Below are 19,853 nucleotides of genomic sequence, written 5' to 3' on the forward strand. Positions count from 1 at the left end.
AAATTTTTCCTGCAAGGGAAACCGCACGTAGTGACTTAAATACAATTACTATGTTTCACTATACATTTAATTTTTTTAATATCATGAATTTGTACTTAAATTTTTCATCAATGGATATTTAATTCTCAAAAATATTACATAATTTAATTTGACTAAATATGCACTCACCGTCCGAACGATTTCACATTCGATCGTTTCGTGCCAAAGATGCAAATTCACGACGTAATTCAGTTACAGTGAAGTCCATTAAATCAGATCGATGCAATAGAACGACGATTCGCCAGAAATCGCGAGTCACGACAGTTGGACGCGGAAATTCCGCGTGACACGATTCTCGAAAGCGATTTCTCCAAGATATCGTACACAAAAGGAGAAAAAAAAAAAACGCACAGTTCTCGATACTATATAGTGTGCAACGTTACGTTTTGTCTCGTTATTACTCACGCTATTTGCTCATTAACAAGGAAGCAACGACTCGAAGGACGATGCCATTCAGATCGCACCAACGTTTTCTCTTCGATTCCTGATTATTCAACCCCCCGGACAGATAATGCGACACTTATTCCGACGCATGTTAATCAAGACGAATTTCACCTTGACACTATTTATGTTTTATGTCAAGAATTTATCGTGTTTCTGGTTCAAGATGATCGACGTTGATAAATTTCAGGATCGTTGAATATTTTAATCGCAAAGTGGACAATTTATGCGATTTATCAACTCGAATCGAGGGAAATTTCGATGAATTTAAAGCAAGAGTTTAATAATTAACTGTGGCAGAATGTTTGCAACCCAATTTTTGAAATTAGAAAAAAAAATATCAATTTTTGCAGTCTGAATCATTCAGGAATTTTTAATACACACTGTATAGGGTAATTTCGGGAGAGATGGACCAGGCAAGTATTTCCTACATTATCCGCCAGATATGGAAGAGAAAACACTGAGAGCCACGCTCGATCGCTTTCCGTAAAACAAATGTAAAACAAAAGAATACTGACGCTTTCCACATATGGTGGATAACGTAGGAAATACTTGCCTGGTCCATCTCTCCCGGAATTACCCTATAACCTGCAGTCGTGAATTATTTCAAAAATGGTAAATTTGTAGTTAAACGTAGTATCAATTAAGTTTAACTAAGTTTAATAATATTAATATTAAATTTAACAATATTAACCCCCTGCGGTCCAAACAGTCCACTTAATCCGCACTCATTCGGTCATTCTCCGGCAGTACCGTGTAGTTTCACTGTATTTCAATACTTCAGCGCAACGTTGATTATAAAACACCGAGTTTCAGTGTAATATTAATGTATAACAAAAAAAAAAAAAAAATGGTTTATTGTCATTTATAATTTATCATTATACAATAGGGTAATTTCGGGGGAGATGGACCAGGCAAGTATTTCCTACATTATCCCCCAGATATGGAAGAAAAAACACTGAGAGTAAAAGAAATGTAAAACAAAAGAATACCGACGCGTTCCGCATTTGGCGGATAACGTAGGAAATACTTGCCCTGGTCCATCTCTCCCGGAATTACCCTAACTGAAGGCAAAAATTCTTATATCGACGTAGGACCGCAAAGGGATAATTAAATTTCACAGTAATTAAACATTTTTTTCATATTTATAAATTTTCCTTCATCTAAATTCCAACTAAAATTCTACTAAGAAAATCAGGCTTTGCAAGGAAAAGAAGAAATCCGATTCTCTATTAATTCGAGCTCTAGGAAAAGCATCGTAATTCCCCTGGAGGATTCATTAAACCGGAAAAGCGTGGTTTGGTCCCGGTGCGGCGGCGGAACATCCTAAGCAGAATCCGAGAGAAAACAGGAAGAACGTGACGTCTTCAAGACTAAGATTATCAAGAGAATTGCAAATTGTCCGCGTAAAGAGAGGCGGTTATTAGCTTCGAAAGCTCCCCGAAGGACGAACGAGACAATGGAAAAAATGGGGACCTCCCTTCTCTCTCGAGGAAAGAAACGATCAAGGACGCGGACGTAATTCCACGGACCATTAGAATATTGGATCGTTAGATCTCTCTGGGAACAAAGAGGTTCCCTTTCCCCCAAGCTTGAAGGATCGGGAATGTTCCTCTTCTTGTAGCATCTCGATCCCTGGAGGATATTCGGAATATTTTCTCGAGTATCTTAATTCCACGGGAATATTTTCCCAAGTATTGTAAGAGACTTGGGGGTTTGAAGAAAATTCCAAGTTAAATATGACGGAGAACGTTTGCGATTGAAGTCGCGATTCTGTCCGATTGGAATTTCTGAATTTCTCTGTTCTCACGGAGAGTTCCGCGTTGCGGAGGAATTCGTGCTTGTGGAATTTTTAATTGGGGCTAGAGGGTTGCGTTTAAGTATTTTGTACTTTGTGTCGGGGAAAGTGGTAGGTGGAAAGTAGCTTTTGAGAGATTTCTTAGGGAACGAATGACAACTTTTGGAAGAAAAAAGGACAAGTTTTTGAGGGGAAAAATTGCAACTTTTTTAGGAAACTAAGGGACAATTTCTTTTAGAAAAAGGGACAACTTTCTGAGGGAAAGATTGCAACTTTCCTGCAAGATTTTTTAGGGGGCAAAGCAGAACTTTTGCAAGAAAAAAATGGCAACTTTATCGAGGAAAGAAGTTAGAACTTTTCTGGAAAAAAAGGGACAATTTCTTGTAGAAAAAAGGACAACTTTTCAAGGGAAAAAATTGCAACTTTCCTGCAAGATTTTTTAGGGAGCAAAGCACAACATTTGCGAGAAAAACAAAATGACAACTTTTTGAAGGAAAAAATTACAACTTTAATAGAAAGAGAGGGACAATTTCTTTTAGAAAAATGGGACAACTTTTCTGCAAAATTGTTTAGACAGCAAATCACAACTTCTGTAAGAAAAAAAAATGGCAACTTTCTTGAGAAAAAATTGCACGTACTTCCAGAACCAATTTTCCTAATCTCTCTACAATTATACGCGGATGGAATGAAAAAAGCGGAAATGTAACCGCGTAAAACAAACGATAAAACAAAGCAAACAATGAGATCCATTTAATCTTAACAAAAAAAAGAAAAAGAACATTTACAAGAAGTACCGAAGACGGTGCAACGAAGTCCAAGGTCCCGGTGATAAATTAGCGATGGTGGCCGGTGAATTAATTCGAGCTAAAACCATTCAAAGGGAGCCGAATCAAGAAGCAAGAGAAGAAGAATAACGATAAAGCATAGAGAATGTAATTCAATTAGCGGGGGCTCGAGTAGTCGTGAATGACGATAGAGTGACCTTCCAATTGCGGAGGACATCGCGATGGCGTTCTTGGAACGACCAGAAAATCCAGCCGCCCAATCAGAACAATCCCAAGGAGGGTTCCCTACGATGAGACGAATCACACATCGATTAAACGACGACGCTATGTCGAGTGCTTAATTTCCGTGGGAATAGACAAACCACAGTTTCGCTTCTTTTCTCTGACTTCATTCTCAACGAAATTCCTTACGATTACGCAACTGGTTGCAGCACCACGTGTAGGAGAACTTTCGAGAGATTTCAAGAGAACTCTGAAACTTCTGATTTCAATTTTGGGAAAACTGTGAAATTTCTGATTTCAGTTTCAAGAGAACTCTGAAATATCTGATTTCAGTTTTAAGAGAGCTCTCAAATTTCTGATTTCAGTTTCAAGAGAACTTTGAAATATCTGATTTCAGTTTCAAGAGAGCTCTCAAATTTCTGATTTCAGTTTCAAGAGAGCTCTGAAATTTCTGATTTCAATTTTGGAAAAACTGTGAAATTTCTGATTTCAGTTTCAAGAGAGCTCTCAAATTTCTGATTTCAGTTTCAAGAGAGCTCTGAAATTTCTGATTTCAATTTTGGGAAAACTGAAATTTCTGATTTCAGTTTCAAGAGAGCTCTCAAATTTCTGATTTCAGTTTCAAGAGAACTCTGAAATTTCTGATTTCAATTTCAAGAGAACTCTGAAATTTATAATTTCAATTTCAAGAAAACTCTGGAATGTATAATATCAATTTCAAGAGAACTCAGAAATCCACGATTTCCATTTCACTTTCAAATTTCCAAAAATTCCCAAAAATTGACGAATATTAAAAAAAGAAATCTGAATTCAGAGAATCTCTACAGAACCGATGTTCTAAACTTAACATTCAAAAAATCTGTTTTGTACCAACTCCACATCTAAAAGCCTCGATATGCCCCCCCAAAATAACAGATAACAAAGAAAAAAACAACTGCACCGATAACAAGCACAGAGCAGTTATAATACACGGAAAAAAGCAAGAGATGCATAGAATTAGGATGATTTACTCACAGATACAGCAAGCTGCCAATATCCTCGTTGCGTCGTCTGGTGGCGTGCAGTCCGGGAACACCGGCTTCAGCACGTAGACGCTGAAAGTCAAGGCCACGATGGCCTGACTGCAAGGTCGCACTATCATGCACTCCACCCAGAGCCTGACAAACGCTAGGAAAGGTCCGAAAGTCTCCATGATGTAAGCATAATCGGCGCCAGACTTCCTGATCATGCAGCCGAGCTCAGCGTAACAGTACGCGCCTACCTGTCGTGCAACCAGTAAACAGACACATTGAAGTAGAAGGAACTCTCCCGTTTAATCTCTTCAGGGGGCATTGACACATATCGTGTCGTTGTAAGAAAAGTGTCACAGTGAAAAATTTTCGATTTTTGTTTTACTGCTTTTCGAGAGCCAAGGACGTTCGATTTATCTCACTCAGGCTATAGCCAGCGTCTTTCGCTACTTTGTCGCTAAGAAGAATTGCTACGCGAGAAGAAATTTCAGAATTTGATACGAGTAAATTTTAGCGTAACTGAGTAATTTTTTAAATAGGAATTTTCTTTCGGTTCTCTTCGCAAAATTTCGTGTTTCGAAATTGGAACAGTTTTCACGCGGGGATACGTTTAATTTTTTGGAAAAGTTCGAATACCTGTGATAGGAAAAATATGAAACGAAGTTTCAGAATTTCCAATGAGTAAATTTTAATGTAATTAAGTAACTTTCTTTTGGCTCTCCTCGAAAATTTCACCTTCTCGATTTGGATCAGTTTTTCACGCGGGGATACGTTTAATTTTTTGGAAAAGTTCGAATACCTGTGACAGAGAAAATATGAAAAGAAATTTCAGAAAACTAAATTTTACTGTAATTAAATTATTTTCCAAGTAGAAACTTTCTTTTGGCTCTCCTCAAAAATTTCATGCTTTTCCACGTGCGACAGTTTTATCACAGATATCTAATATATGTAAGTATACACTTTTTCCAAAAATTCGAATACTAATGATAGAAAAAAAAAATGAAAATATAGCGAATTACTATATAACTATTCATAACACAATCGCTTAATAAAAGAAAAAAAACAGTTCTATCTGCTATCGATTAAAAACGAACAAAATGCAACAGCATAAAAAAATTGAACGATATTTTTCTAACTTGAAAAAAGAAATGGCCCTCGAAGGGGTTGATCGATTGGAGAAGTGGTGAAAACGTACCGCGGAGAAAATACCGGAAGCTGTCCACACCAGAAGGCTCGCGTTCACGCTACCGGTGTACTTGAGGACACCGGTCGGGCTAATGAATATGCCAGAACCAATAATGGAACCGACGATCACGGTAATACCGTTCATAAGGGACATCTTCGCCTCGAGTTTTATCTCGTCGGTGGATTTGTCGGCGATCGGGACCGGGTCGTATGGCCCCTTCTCGCCATCCTTGATGCTTCCCGACTTCGACATCCTCCCTGAAACGGAAATCACCGAAAAACATTCATTTTCATCTCCATGGAGATTATTTCAATTTTATCTTTACCTATATATTTCACTTTCATTTTTTGTACACTTCAATTTTATCTTTGTATATTTTACTTTCATTTTTGTGTATTTCAATATTAATTTTATGTATTTCAATTTTATCTTTATATACATTCACTTTCATTTTTGTATACTTCAATATTAATTTTATATTTTTCAATTTTATCTTTATGTATTTCAATTTTTTATCTTTATTTACAGTGCGACCCCCCAAAAAACGCGGGAGATTCAAATTATGTTCCGCCTACGCGACGCCGCTTTTTGGGCGTTGATAGTTTCTTCGTCGACTCGATTTTCCTCAGCTTCGGAATTTCTATTTTCCTTTCTTTTTATCGCGTTACACCGATACAATAGTAATTTTTTTATGGTGTTATATAGGGGCAGTGGCAATTTCTTTATCTCGTTCTACTGAGTCCTACTGTATTTCACTTCGAGCGTATATCCAGTTTTATCAGGCGAGTGTAAAGGTTCCGGAAAAATGGCGTCGAAGGTAGCACAGTAATTGTGACCTTTTAATTCACTCTAATTCGACTTAAAAATGAATTTCAGAATGAAACGAGAAATAAATTTTAATTTGAAAATGTTTACTCGTAAATTTATGTCAATCGTAAAACAAAATTACTCATAAAAGAATACAAAATGGTAACGAATGAATATTATTGGATTAATAAGAAGTTTCTGCGGTCAGTTTACTTCTGCCCATTAAATATAAATATGTAATAAAAGACACACGACAAAAGGCTGTTTGATCGACCGAGATAATGCGACAATGAAAAAGTGATCAGATAAGGATCAGGTGAAAATAAAAATGGAACCACTTGTTGTAACAAATGATAATCTCGATTTAAGCTTACCGTTCCTCGAGACTGCTTAATAAGTTAAAACGACGTCACAATTCTCATCTTAATATCTCACGTGAGCGAGACATTAGGTGACGAATGGTGAACGAAGTCTTCTCGAGACACCCAAGGACGTTCAATTGATTTCACACAGACTATAGCCGCCGTTCCCTTCCACTTTTCGACACTCACTCAACCTAAGCCACGCCTTTTCCCCATTCAACAAATACTGCAATTTCAAAGTAACCACTGCTACCAGATCCACTTCAATACCTCTCCTCCATTTTACAGAGACGATTCTTTACGAACAAGAAAAGTCACTTGAATCGAAAAATTTACTTCCAACACAATTCCATTTTTATTAATAATAGATTTCTTTGTTTAAAAATTTTTTCTTAGAAAAATATAAAGAGTGGTGGTGTTTAACATAATGACCGTTTAATTATAAAAATTTGGGTGGAAATTTCTAACAAATTTCTAACAGAATTATCAAAAAAATTCTCAATTTACTATTCATCAAAGACACCAAGATCAGTCGATAAATAAGAAATTCTTAAAAAGGAAAAATTCGATCACGAAAGAATGAAGAAAATCCTCGTATAAATCTTTTTCGTTACCGACACCAAGATCAGTCGATAAATAAGAAATTCTTAAAAAGAAAAATTCGATCACGAAAGGATTAAGAAAATCCTCGTATAAATCTTTTTCGTTACCGACACCAAGATCAGTCGATAAATAAGAAATTCTTAAAAAGGAAAAATTCGATCACGAATGAGTTAAAAAAATGCTCCTACAAATTTTTCCAACATTTTCCAAATCTCTCCCGTTCAACAAGTGCCACAATCTCCCTCGAGAACTTTGCTTTAATTGTTCCAATCCATCGTCGCTATCGAGTTCAAAACTTCAGCCACTTCAGATGTGTATACACAATTCGTACAATTTCCATATTCAACACACGTATTGAATTATTCAATCGAACAAAAGCACTGCAAGAGCTTTTCCATTTTTCCTCCAGCGATCTCCACCTCCTTGAAAATCGAAAAACACCTGTTGATCAGCTCGAGCAACGTGAAAACACACATCGTGCCTCGAATATATTCGATCGAAACTCACGATTTTTTTTTTATCCCCTCTTCGATCCATTAGATAAAAGCGTGGTTTCGAGGGAACAGAAGTGAGAAAAAGTCGGTGTTTATCGTCGTTCTGCTCCATTTCTTACCAAAGAAATTCCCTCGTTGGAATTTTCATCCAGTTCCGTTTCCCCCCTTGAATAATGCATCGCCAAACGTAAGAACAATCTCGCGCCTTTTACTTTTATGACTCGACAGGTCGATTCATCTTCAGGCTTCCCACGCGTGAAAGATACGTAGAAGAATTATATACAACGTTGGCCAAACATTTTCGAATCATTTTGTTGGTATACGATAGTGAATCCTTCTGTTAGTATGATCGATTGACCATTTTAAGTACAGCAGCACATCTGGACCTCCATCATGATTATCGATCGATCGATAAGTCATTTTTCGAAACAGACGAATTTCCATTTTCTTTCCTTCTTTTTCGCTAGTATTTGGAAATAATTTCTGTATACTTGAAAATCTCCGGTTTTTTCAATCGTTTAACCCTTTGGTGCTTTAACACTTTCGATACTTTATTCGAAGTAACCTATGTACAACAATTTTAACTAACTAAACTCAGTGGATTTTTTCTATTTTGAAATATTAAATTCTGAATGAGAATTAAAAACAATTTTTTTATCGTTTAACCCTTCATTTGACACCTTTTTTCTAATTAACCTGTATAAAGCAATTTTAATTAACTAAAACTACATTTAGTGGATGTTTTTTTTAAATACTGAATTCTAAACGAAATTAAAAAAATTACTTAAGTTTTAAAGGGTTGGTAGATGGTACTGATTTAATTGGAAGAAAAATTTCTGCAATTTGAGATTTGCTTTTTAAACATTGCTAAATTTTTTGTATGAAGATTGTTCAACGTTCGTTTTGAAAATAAAAGAAGATTTTTGCGCGGTGAAACGAAACTTTTGGCCAACGGCGTACATAAATATATTGCGCATTTGTTCGCTGCGTAAAAAGGCGACGAGTATGCACAGGCCTTGAACTTTTGAATATATATATGTATCTTGGCGAAGCTTATGGGACGAGTTGAAACACGCTATTTCCTAATACTTTAATAAAACGACTTATAAAAATCTCTTCGATGTTTAGTAAAGGAATGTTTTATCAAAAATTTTATTATTTTTCTTCTTCGATATCGATTGTTCAATTACGAGGAAGGTTATCTTAGACGGATAACCTGGTAATTAGTAGAAAAAACGAATTTTATTTCTTTTGCCTTTTCGATCGTCGATAGTCTTTTCTCTAAAGGGAAAAACGAAAGATAAACGAAACAAATGGAAATTTATTCGAGAACGATAACACCGCGTCCTTCTCTTTTGAATCTTTCAAGTTCGTTGCGTTTCCTGGCTGCGACTCGAAACTACGTTACGGAAACATGAGGAAAGCACTCTCGTTCACCGAGATACGAATTACAACGGCGAAACGAAGAAGTCTAATCGATACGAGACACTGGATACCGGAAAAAAAATATAAGAGTGTAAAAATAAACAATCACTCGGTATTTTACAGTCTGAACCAATTTCTTTGTCGCTGTTTTTCGGTAGAATTAACCGAGCAAGAAGGAAGTAAGTCGAGGGAACAATTTATGAATTTCTGTCGCACAAAAGATTCTAATTTTATGCGAGAAATACGAGTGGCTTAGAAAAATCGTGTCGATTTTTAAGAAAACAAGTAAACTCCATATTTCAAAGCAATTATTTTTTACTCTGTACAACATATAGTGGACTAAAAAAAAATCAAAATTAAAAAAAAAAGAATACAAATTTTCATGAAAATAAAATTAGATGGAATTATTTTTCAAATAAAGTCTAAGAAATTAAACAAAGAAATGATAGAGCAAAAAATTTGGGAAGAAATGTATACTTTATTTTGTTCCATCTTTCAAAAGTCGCGTGAAAAGATAATTTTAAAAGATTTTCGTATCGCGAGCTTCGTTACGTTTTCATCAAATGTTTCGTGTATTCTAACCTATTTTAGCATTATCTATGGAAAATCGACACGAATTTTCTGGACAATGCAGAAGTTTTAAATAATAATTAGCTGATTACCATAGCCGAGCCATGGATTGTCGTCGAACGAGATAATTTTCTGCAAGAACGATATACAGTACGTAACACCAATCGCGTCATGGAGATTTTTTTCGAATGTGAATTGTCAGTCGACCAATGGCGTTCGCGAACGTCGAAACACACCTTCCCGTCACCTGATACACTTTTATCACGCAATTTATATTTGTAGGCTTTAGGAATTGTACAAGTGATTGTACAAGTTTATTCGTTCGAATAGTGCATTTTCTTCATTACAGGCATTTCCTTTCGAGTCAAGGAAAAAGGGGGAAATTAATAACAAAAGAGTGAATTGCTTTCATTTTTAATTTAAAACTACTTTATATGGGTATATCGACATATCGCGAGATATCTTTACTAAAAATATTGTAAACTACCAAATAATAACAAAGTAATAAATAATAATAATTCTTAACCTAAAAAGTCACTCCTAACCATGCGACGAAAATTAAGAGCCCTCTATCTACGTTGTAAAATAATTGTCGTCAAAGGACCATAAATATATCCATCTTAATTCCCCTATTTGTTACTGCATCCGTATTACGTATTTTCTTATTACTTCCTGCAAAAAAGAAAGACAGAATCCCCTTGTTTAACAAACGTTTAATTTATTTGCACTCGATTTAACCGTGCAGCTTGCACGTTGATAACGAAACGTCTTGACTGAGAACGCGCGTTAAACCTATCAATCGTAAATAACGAAGAATCCTAATGTTATAATTAAAAAAGAAACGAAGACAAGAAGAAAGAAATAGTTATTAAAGATTTTTGTTAAAAAATCTAATGGGTTATAAAGATACGTTCAGGTTAACGTTTACCGATCGATCCATCGAACGAATATCTCGTTGACGTACCCTCATCGAGCGAGCCACAGTCGACGATTGTCCACGACCGTCGATGCACCAATAGACGCGACGCACTTTTTCAGCGGAAAGATTTTTAACGAAGGTGAAAAAAACACGCGGAAAGATTTTTAACGAAGGTGAAAAAAACACGCGGAAACGCAGTTTGGCGGATAAATTGTAAAAACTGTGCGCCTCGTTGAGCACGCTCTTTCTCTCGAACAGATCGGCCAATCGTGACCACGAACGTTGATACACGCCTTTCTATAAACTGACGAACATGTTCGAAGGTGACAAACCAGTTCTTAATCCGCCACTGTCGATCGTTTGACCGGTAATTTAGCTGCCATATTCCGTGAATTCCCTAATTGCTTTATAATCAATAGTTATCCGCAGGGCTACTGTTGTATCACATGAGAACCCTTCCAATGGCCTTTCCAATCCCGTTTTTTTTTTTTGTTTCGTGGTTTCACTCGAAAATTGAATATCGGATAATTTTCGTAAATTTTGTATCGCGCGTTGAAAATGTGGGGAGAGAAGCTGTGTTTAATAAAGAAGAATATTGTCTATTTACCTGTGTCACCCATTTCCATGTAAATTTATGATCTTCGTAGGATAGAAATTTCAAGCAACATCGATAAGATAAGCACACGTTGTAGTACGATCTATAAGTCCCATCTAACAGCACTACCTCTTTCAGAACTAATTTGTAAAACGTTTGTTCATAACAACTGTATTATACATCCAAAGCGTTTAATCTTCTTTTCAGGTCATCCTGTATGAGATATTGCAATAAAAGGAAGAAGAAAAACGTAGAAGGAAAATCATCGAAAGGGAGTCGTAATTTTTGCACATAAATAACCGCGTTATCTGCACTCTATGCCGGTTTCACCGGTGAATATTTGATGCTAATTGTCCGGCTAACAGCGGCACTACTCGTAGCGTCAATCATGGCGTAGCCTCGGGAGAAAATCCTCGTCTCGATGCTGTCAACGTGAAGCCACGGAAAAAGGCACGTAAACTTGTCGCGATTGATGTAGAAAGTAACTATAAACCGACACTGAACCATTTACTTCTTCCAATTCCTTCCTCTAAAAACGTGAAACTTCACCAGATCGAACAGAGATATCTCTCATGGTCGCGGAAAAGTATACACAAATAATCACCTTGCACATGTAAACCGAAGATAACCCAGAAACATAACCCCCGATATTGCCTTGTTTCCCTGTCGTATTTCTACTTTACCGATAAAGAAAAAACACATCTACTAAATGTCAAATTGATCCTCTATCTCACATACCGAAAGTCCCATACGTGTCTCGCATCTTGTCGCTCCGTTGATCCTCAGAATCCTTGTTTATCGAGAATACGATGCAATCGAGCCGATGGAAACTATCCTTTAAGCGGTGTACGAACAAACGAGGGTACACGTAATTGAACGAAACGGGAAAGATCACCGTAAACAGTCGTTGATACAGGAGTAAAAAAACAACTAAGAATGAAACGATGCTATGTACGCGAATACGACATCGCAAATATCGACAACGAAACGATACCAATCGATAGTCGATCCCCGTCCGTTTGTCCGCCTGTTTTCACGCAATAATCTGTAATTGTATCCACGCGACCACGACCCGTAATTCGCAACTTGACCGCAAGAAGGAAGTGTCGACTTATCGACAGAGCTTTCCATCGAATTGTCTACAATGATTCATCCCAATTAATCAAACAATCTGGAAGCAACAAAAATTCGATTCGCGAAACATCTATCTTCTCCGCGACGGTTACACTGGTACGTCTGCCTGCGTCGATTCCCCAAAAGTCGAACGTTACTTCGATCGATCGCACACATACTCACGCAAGAGACTCGGAAAGTGCGTGTGGGGGGCTAACTGCGTGAGTTATCTGCAGGTTCAAGGCGCCGTTTGAGAAATTATCGGAACAATCACGAACTACGCGAGTCGTATGATAGTGGTTTCGAAGGCAGAGTTTAATCACCGTTACTGAGGAACCGGGCAGTTAGTCATCAATAGCGTGCAATGGTGGAATGTTTAGTGGTGCAAGATATCAGTTATTCTTGGAAATATGGATAATTATTGTGGTTTGCGAATATGAACTTTTTGTTAAAGTTAGAGTGTTGAGTAATGACGGTTTGTAGATAACTGTGTTACAGAATTTCTGTAATTGGCTGTGGTTTTACGTGTGAATTACGTGTCATGATAATCAAGAGGTGGTCACTGAAATTTTCTATGCTTATTATGATTTATGAATTACGTATAAATTACGTAACTACTGAAGGACTCAAAAAACGCAGCAATAAAATCCAGAAAAATCCTCAAAGGTATATACACCAGTACATTATAAACTTTTGACGAATTTAACACCTGAACTTTTCCCTCATGTTTAACCCTCTGCTTTCTTACCATCTAATCTGTCAATCTACGTGTACTGTAAATATAGATAGGCACATGTTTGCTTTAAAACGACCGCCTACTTGTTGAGTCGTAACGCAAACGATACCCCATAGAATCTATAATCGATCACGCAGCTCGAAAGGACGAATCCCAGCAACAAAGTGTGGCACGTGAGACAGTGTCAACAATCTCATACGATACCATGTTTCGTCTCGACGGCGTCGGTAGCGCACTATCGAATTTCGTTCCATCTCATGTTCAGAGATAGCATAATTGCTTGTATAATTGCAAATTTCTTTTCATTTAGTGATAAGATATAGAATATGTAACACGATATAATTGGGCTCGAAGAAGAATGGAAATATTATCGTAATACACGACGACATTGATAAATGTCGTAGTACGCCATTTGTATAATTCGTATAATAATAAAGGATAAAAGAAACATATTTTTTGTAATAGTAATGGAAATTGAAAAACGATTTTTATTTTACAAAATTACACTGAAAAAAATATTAAAGTAAATAAATTACGACCTACTTTTGTAATAATAAACAACGATACTATTAGGTAACGATAATTCTAATAAAAATGAAAAGATATCTTACTTTCGAACAGTTCAACGTTTATTGAAAATTTTCCAGATACTCGATTCGCCATTTTTGCGTACAATAAAATACCGGTCGTCGAAAATCGGTTCGATAACTTTATCCCCAAGCTCTCAGCAAGGCGAAAGGTACGAGCAACCCCCTTTAATTCGAACATCTAATGCGACAGTCTAGCACTCATACTGCTTCAACCATGTTCCCTCTAACCGCACACGCATGCACATATTGTATAGGTGATCTCTTTCATCTGTCGGACGTATACGGGCGAAAACTTTGTTCGGAACTCACCCATACTATATAAATCTAAGAATCCCTTTTCACAAGTACATATACCGGTTCCTAGATCGCCTGTCGTTCAAGAATCGCACACGAATTCGACGGAATATCGTGTAACATAACTCCTGCTCGAAAGTTCGTTAAAATGTAATACAATCGTGGTTCAGACTGTAAATACAAATTTTATCGCTACTTTGACATACGTTTTAAAATCAAATGTGTAATTGGGTCACGAAAGATGAATATTCATGATAGTTAAGTTAAGACATTATCATGTTAATCATATGTAAGACTGCATGTTCTAATTATTGTGAAAATGGTTAAAAAGTCAATTAAATAATTTTTAGAAAAAATAAGTATTTTTAAGGTTAGAATAAACGAAGTTGAAAACTGGCTTTACGATCCAATTACACAAGTTCGTATGAATTGTAGTTCAAATGAATTTGTCGAAACGCGGTGATTTCGAATGCGCTTGAATTTTTCGAGTGATTTCATACAGTTTCGTGCAACGTAAAAAAGTCGAAGGTCGAATAAAAAATTCATTTCGTCTCGGCCGTAACGGTCTGGTTTCCATGCACGTGCACTGAAAAGGAATTCCGGCGGGCCTGGGAGCTCCCAAAACTTTCGTGAAATATTACGTCAGTTTTTATTGATCTTACACACAGAGACAACGCGGCTCTGCCGAACGTCTAACGGTAACATAACCTGTGCTTAAGACACCTGTGAAAGATAACTACGCGATATTGATCCCTTTACGCGACGTAGATTAACGGAAATTATTATTAAAAAAATGGTATTTCCCCGGGAGACGCTCGATGTATGACCTACTTGGAACTTCTGAGTATTGCGAATAATTTATTAAGCTTGAAAATTTCACTTTTATAAATTAAACAACTTATTAATGATTATCTTAACGATTAGGTAATTAAATAGCAGAATATAATTCGAGTATGTAAGTATCATTATTGAGATACTTTTCATTCAAGCGATTTTTTCCGAGTCTCGAAAACTTTTTTCTCGGTTCTATTTATAAAGCGTCGACCAAGTTATACCTGCCGTCGGCTATCAATACACGTGTTTGCTAACGATATGGCAGTGACCCTATGTACCTGTCAGAAATGGTAACTAAACGTCTTCAAATCTGGCTTGGGGGATGTGTTATCGATCCGTTTGCAGGAAAGTGGTCGATTGTTGTAACAAGGGACGAAACGTATTTTGTAACCCTACACCGATGAATCGTCCCGCCAAACAAGGCCGCTCGATAACACGTATTCGTCTCAAAAATGGGTTTCGTTTGATTCGTTAACGATATTAAGTGACGTTCGCGCTCGAATCACGTGCAGTGCATCGTTAAATACAAGCAGAACGAAAGTCACATGTATTTGGGACAGCGTGGTTATGAAAATGGATCGGGTAAATCTAAACCACCTGCACTATTAACAGAAATTACATTCAATTACTATAATTACTTGTAGAGTATCATCAACTAGGATTATCAATAGAAAGCTTCGAAGCACAAAGTCTGTTGTATTTGAAACGATACTATGAACTAGATGAACAATGTTATCGAATAGAATTATATACAGTGTCAATTAGAATTAATGTTGGAAGAATTAAAGTGCAAGCTATGCATTGATAAAAAATATGCTACGATAAGTTTCAATTGTAATAAAAGTCTATGTATTTAAAAATACAATATATAAATATAAATTAGATCTACACTAGAGAGAATCTAAATCACGCATACCATTAAAAAATAAAAATTATTTTTTGAATTTTAATGTAATTTCAATGAAGATTCATGTTCGACAGAAGTTTGATGACGAAGAACAGGCGTGTTTAACGTAATATTCGCAGGGTGCGTTAACCGACGGGGAAAGGGCTAGTTTCCACCAGCGTGAATGTAGCGGCGTGGCGGCCGAGAAAATCAATAGGCCACGTGGGTCGCCGACCGGGTTTTCCGAACCCAGTTTTCGTCCCACGTTATCGCCTCGCAATATCTGACGTCAAAGATTTTCACAATTCACCACCGAATCAGAGGAACAAGTATCCGTCGTCAATGGAAACAAGCGACATCTCTGTATGGAGGGTTGTTTTCATTTAACGATCCATCGAATACAATCGACTCTACTCGTAGCATAACTCTCGCATCCATGTACACTATCGAAACCTTTCGTGAATAAGTGTCAGTAACCTAATACGTATTCCACGAATTTCACCTCAAAACTTTCATCGATAAACTTCCTCCGCACGATAAACCCATTTACATTCCTCTGCACCATTGGCGATGCTAGCAATCGCAACTTGCATAATACAATTCGTAATATTATCGGTTCAATCTATCCCGACGCACGCCGCTATTACTTAACGTTCCATCCTCCGGCTGTTTACAGTGGTCGGCGTGAAATGCACGTCGACTTTTCATTCAACATTCGCCACGGTGATCACTCTAACCTCAGAGCACGCGTAACGTCAACGAAAAATCCGGTTGCGTCACTCACCCGTATGTCGAACGTATCCCAAGGAAAAGAACCGATCCCTGGAGACTCTGCTGTTCTCGGCTACCACTGGTCACTGGCGTATAATATTCCTTTGACGAATCACAGAAGAAAAGTCACAGGGAGACGATGTCGAGGGAGATGATGACAGTTACCCTCAGAGCATCGTTACTTTCCGTTCCGATCGTTCGCGGCCAACGTTCACTCAGGTGATCGAATCGTGGCAGTGGAAGTCGAGGGCGGATGTGTGATCGAGCACAGCGAGGCACGAGGATGAGAGGAGCCACGAAACGTACAGTATACTGGTCGAGCTCTGAATGACTGTCGTTCGTTCCGTTCGTGGGCTTCGCGCATTATAACGTGCGGCAAAGAGGGCCGGCGCATGTCGTCTGCCCTCTCTCTCTTTCTCACTCGCATCGTTTGTCTCTTTCTCTCTCTCTGTCTTTTCCCCCTTAGTTCCCTGTGTGCGTTCATATACGTGTGTCGCGTGTATGAGGCGGCGTGTATGCATGCGAGTATAAACCACGCTATGCCACCCTAAGTCCTCTCTATCGACCGATCTATCGGTCGTTCCTTTCTGGCAATTATTATTATCTCAAAACATAATTTCGAGATGATTTTGTATCAAGTACGTGGCGACGTCTTTCAAGTCTTTATTCGATGATGTACTGTTGGTACGGAGGTTGGTGTTTGATTATTGATTGAGAACTGGTCGAATCCGGTGGTGGCTGATTCCTTGATGAACGGCGTTCGAATTTTTACAGGACCGAGTTCCTTGCTGAAAAATAGAAAGATTACGAGTGATTCAATTATATGGATGGTAGCTCTGGAGTTGTCGAGAAGTTTGGTAAACTGTTAAATAAGTTAAGTTGGAGGTGCAGAGGAGAAACTGAGGACTTTAAGTTAGACTTGTAGAACGGACATTAAATTTTTAGGTTAGAATTGAGAAAGCAGTTAAGTTGAAGCACTAGAAAATTGGATTAAATTATTAAGCAAGTTCCCTAAATTAATAGGAGAACATGTTAAATATATAAATTTTAGATACAGTTTAGAGATGTTACTCGAGACTCTCGTAGTGTACTAGAAGCACACTTAAGAGAAACAGAATGCGTACGTACACCCATGTATGCTCGAGTGCACATGAAGTGCCACCCCAGACTTTATCGACCAGTCTATCGGTTACTTTCTTTTATACAATATTAACATCAATATTCCAGTTAGTACAATTTCAATGTAACCTCACGTAATAATCGAAAAATAAATATTCGTAACAATCGCCATACAATTACTCAAATTACTTCCGTTTGAACGTTAAAGAAGAAACGATCGAATTGTATGCAGATTTCACACCCACAGAGTAATTAATATCGCATGCTGTTGACGCAGTCGTGTAAAAGTTGTCTCGAGATACCAACAACGTTGAACTATCAACACAAGAGGGCGACAAAACGATCTTTAATGCTTCACACGTCGTTCACAGAGTATTCCATATTGACAAGTGCACCTGCACGACATCACGGCAATCTGTATCGACCGCTTTATCGGCTGTCTAGTGCGACGCGCGCGCGTCCAAGTGGTAAATTTACATTCTCGACTGCTCGTAAACTACCTTCGCATCATAATACGATGAGCAATATCTTATGGGATAATGATCCTGCGTATTAATTCTGCGCGTTTGTAACTAATCGTCATTCCACAATTTCTCGACTTATTGCGGTCTACGGTCACTTCCGCTCTAAAGAATTCTAACATCCTTCTGACGCTTCAACTCCTTTCTAATTTTACGTTTTTTCGCTTTTGAAATTAATTTACCATTAATGTATACGATTAATCTTGTTATTTAAAAACATCTTTCACGTATGAAAGGAAATAATAAAAATTCAATAAAGAATCAGGAAGATGTAAGAAAAGGTTAAGTTTTCAAAAAATAAATGCCCAAGATCATGATATATTATCAAAGAATCGTGTTAATTGATTTATCATTGGTATGTTTAATGGAAAAAATTAAGTACATTGAGTAACCCTGGTAAAAAATCGCGGATAGATCAATCGATTTCACTGGAAAGTGGTTCAATCGGTGCATCAGCGTTCTGTCGAGCGACGAGTAATCGTATTATGCTTTGTCGTGGTCGAACCTGCTTGTTTTCGCCCGTTGTAATCGAAACACACCACGGACACGTCTAATTGTTAAAATTTCGATAATTTAATTGCGTTGTTCTTTACTAGCCACCGCACCAACTGTTTCTATCATGATCTACAATTTTTCCATTTATATTCTGATGCGTTGAAACGTTGTACGATTACACGAGCACTTTTAACTTAACCTAACCTCTTTCTGTTGAACGCTTTTTTCTAATTTTTCGATTAAAACCTTGTGCGTGTGTGTGTGTGAAATGAATCAAATAAACGAGACAAGCGTAGGTGGATGTATATAAATTTAAAAGCGTTACGAGGAGATTTCTATGAATGACTCGACGAGCATGTGAGTATTTCGAGGCGTGACAATTTACGACTGAATTTTATTCACCTCGAACGTGAGACGAGCGGATGAAACTGTGGCTAGAACGATATTAACGCAATCTGAGATAACGATAGCTTGCAGTTCGTCGAAACGGTGAGGATGTCGTTACGGAACAGTACGTGCTTTCCCAAGATTTTTCCTTCGACTCAGCGTTCACGCTTTTTCCTTGATCGAACTCACGCAAGCAAACCATGAAAGTTTCGTCCAATTAACGCTAATTGTTCGAGAAGTGATCAAACGTGAATCATAGTCTGTCGAATGAAATGTACGCTATGCAATTGTTAGAACAACTTAAATAAACATAACACACGATAGGCTATTAACCAAAATGTATTATTTTATGAATGTAAGCGGCTGCTAAGGTACTCCGGTGTCCGTCTCGCTCGACGGCTATTTTAAGAGTGTCCTCTCTGCGTCCTATCCTGCGTTGCTCCGAAAAACCGTTGGAGCCCCCCCGTTCAACTTTCCGGGGAAAGGGCTTAGTTTGTGGTACCCTCAGGTACCCGCGCGCTTTCTCTTCCTGGGTGACAAAGTCCAGGCCACCACTTCGCCGCCGAAATCTCGCATTTTTTACACAATTTTGTATGTATAACTAAGTAAGTGCACATAAAATTGCGTGCAGTGGTGTGTGAAAATATCGCATCAGAAAAAAAGTATTTTTTGGAATTGGTCGTGAAACTTTTTAACATGCATAAAGGAATTTCTTGCCCCTGAATGGTACGGAAAGTTAATATTGAAATTTAATTAATGAGTATGTAAAGTAGATACTAATAAAGTGTTACTAATTGCGAAAATATAAAAATATATCTAGACAATCAAGAGCCTCTGAACGTGACTTGGAC

At 37.5% G+C, this 19,853-nt stretch overlaps 1 protein-coding gene across 1 annotated transcript in view; it reads right to left on the bottom strand.

Annotated features, from left to right (window-relative positions):
* LOC108570107 (Y+L amino acid transporter 2) overlaps positions 1-16,540 on the bottom strand; it is a 34,751-nt gene extending 18,211 nt beyond the window's left edge. Inside the window, 3 exon segments of the mRNA XM_017931901.1 lie at positions 4,300-4,546; positions 5,491-5,738; positions 16,494-16,540. Coding sequence (XP_017787390.1) covers positions 4,300-4,546; positions 5,491-5,733 — 490 coding nt within the window. The 5' untranslated portion in view covers positions 5,734-5,738; positions 16,494-16,540.
* Between the last annotated feature and the right edge of the window lie 3,313 nt (positions 16,541-19,853).

Source organism: Habropoda laboriosa, unplaced genomic scaffold (assembly GCF_001263275.1).
Source record: "Habropoda laboriosa isolate 0110345459 unplaced genomic scaffold, ASM126327v1 scaffold23, whole genome shotgun sequence".
Classification (NCBI taxonomy): Eukaryota; Metazoa; Arthropoda; class Insecta; order Hymenoptera; family Apidae; genus Habropoda; species Habropoda laboriosa.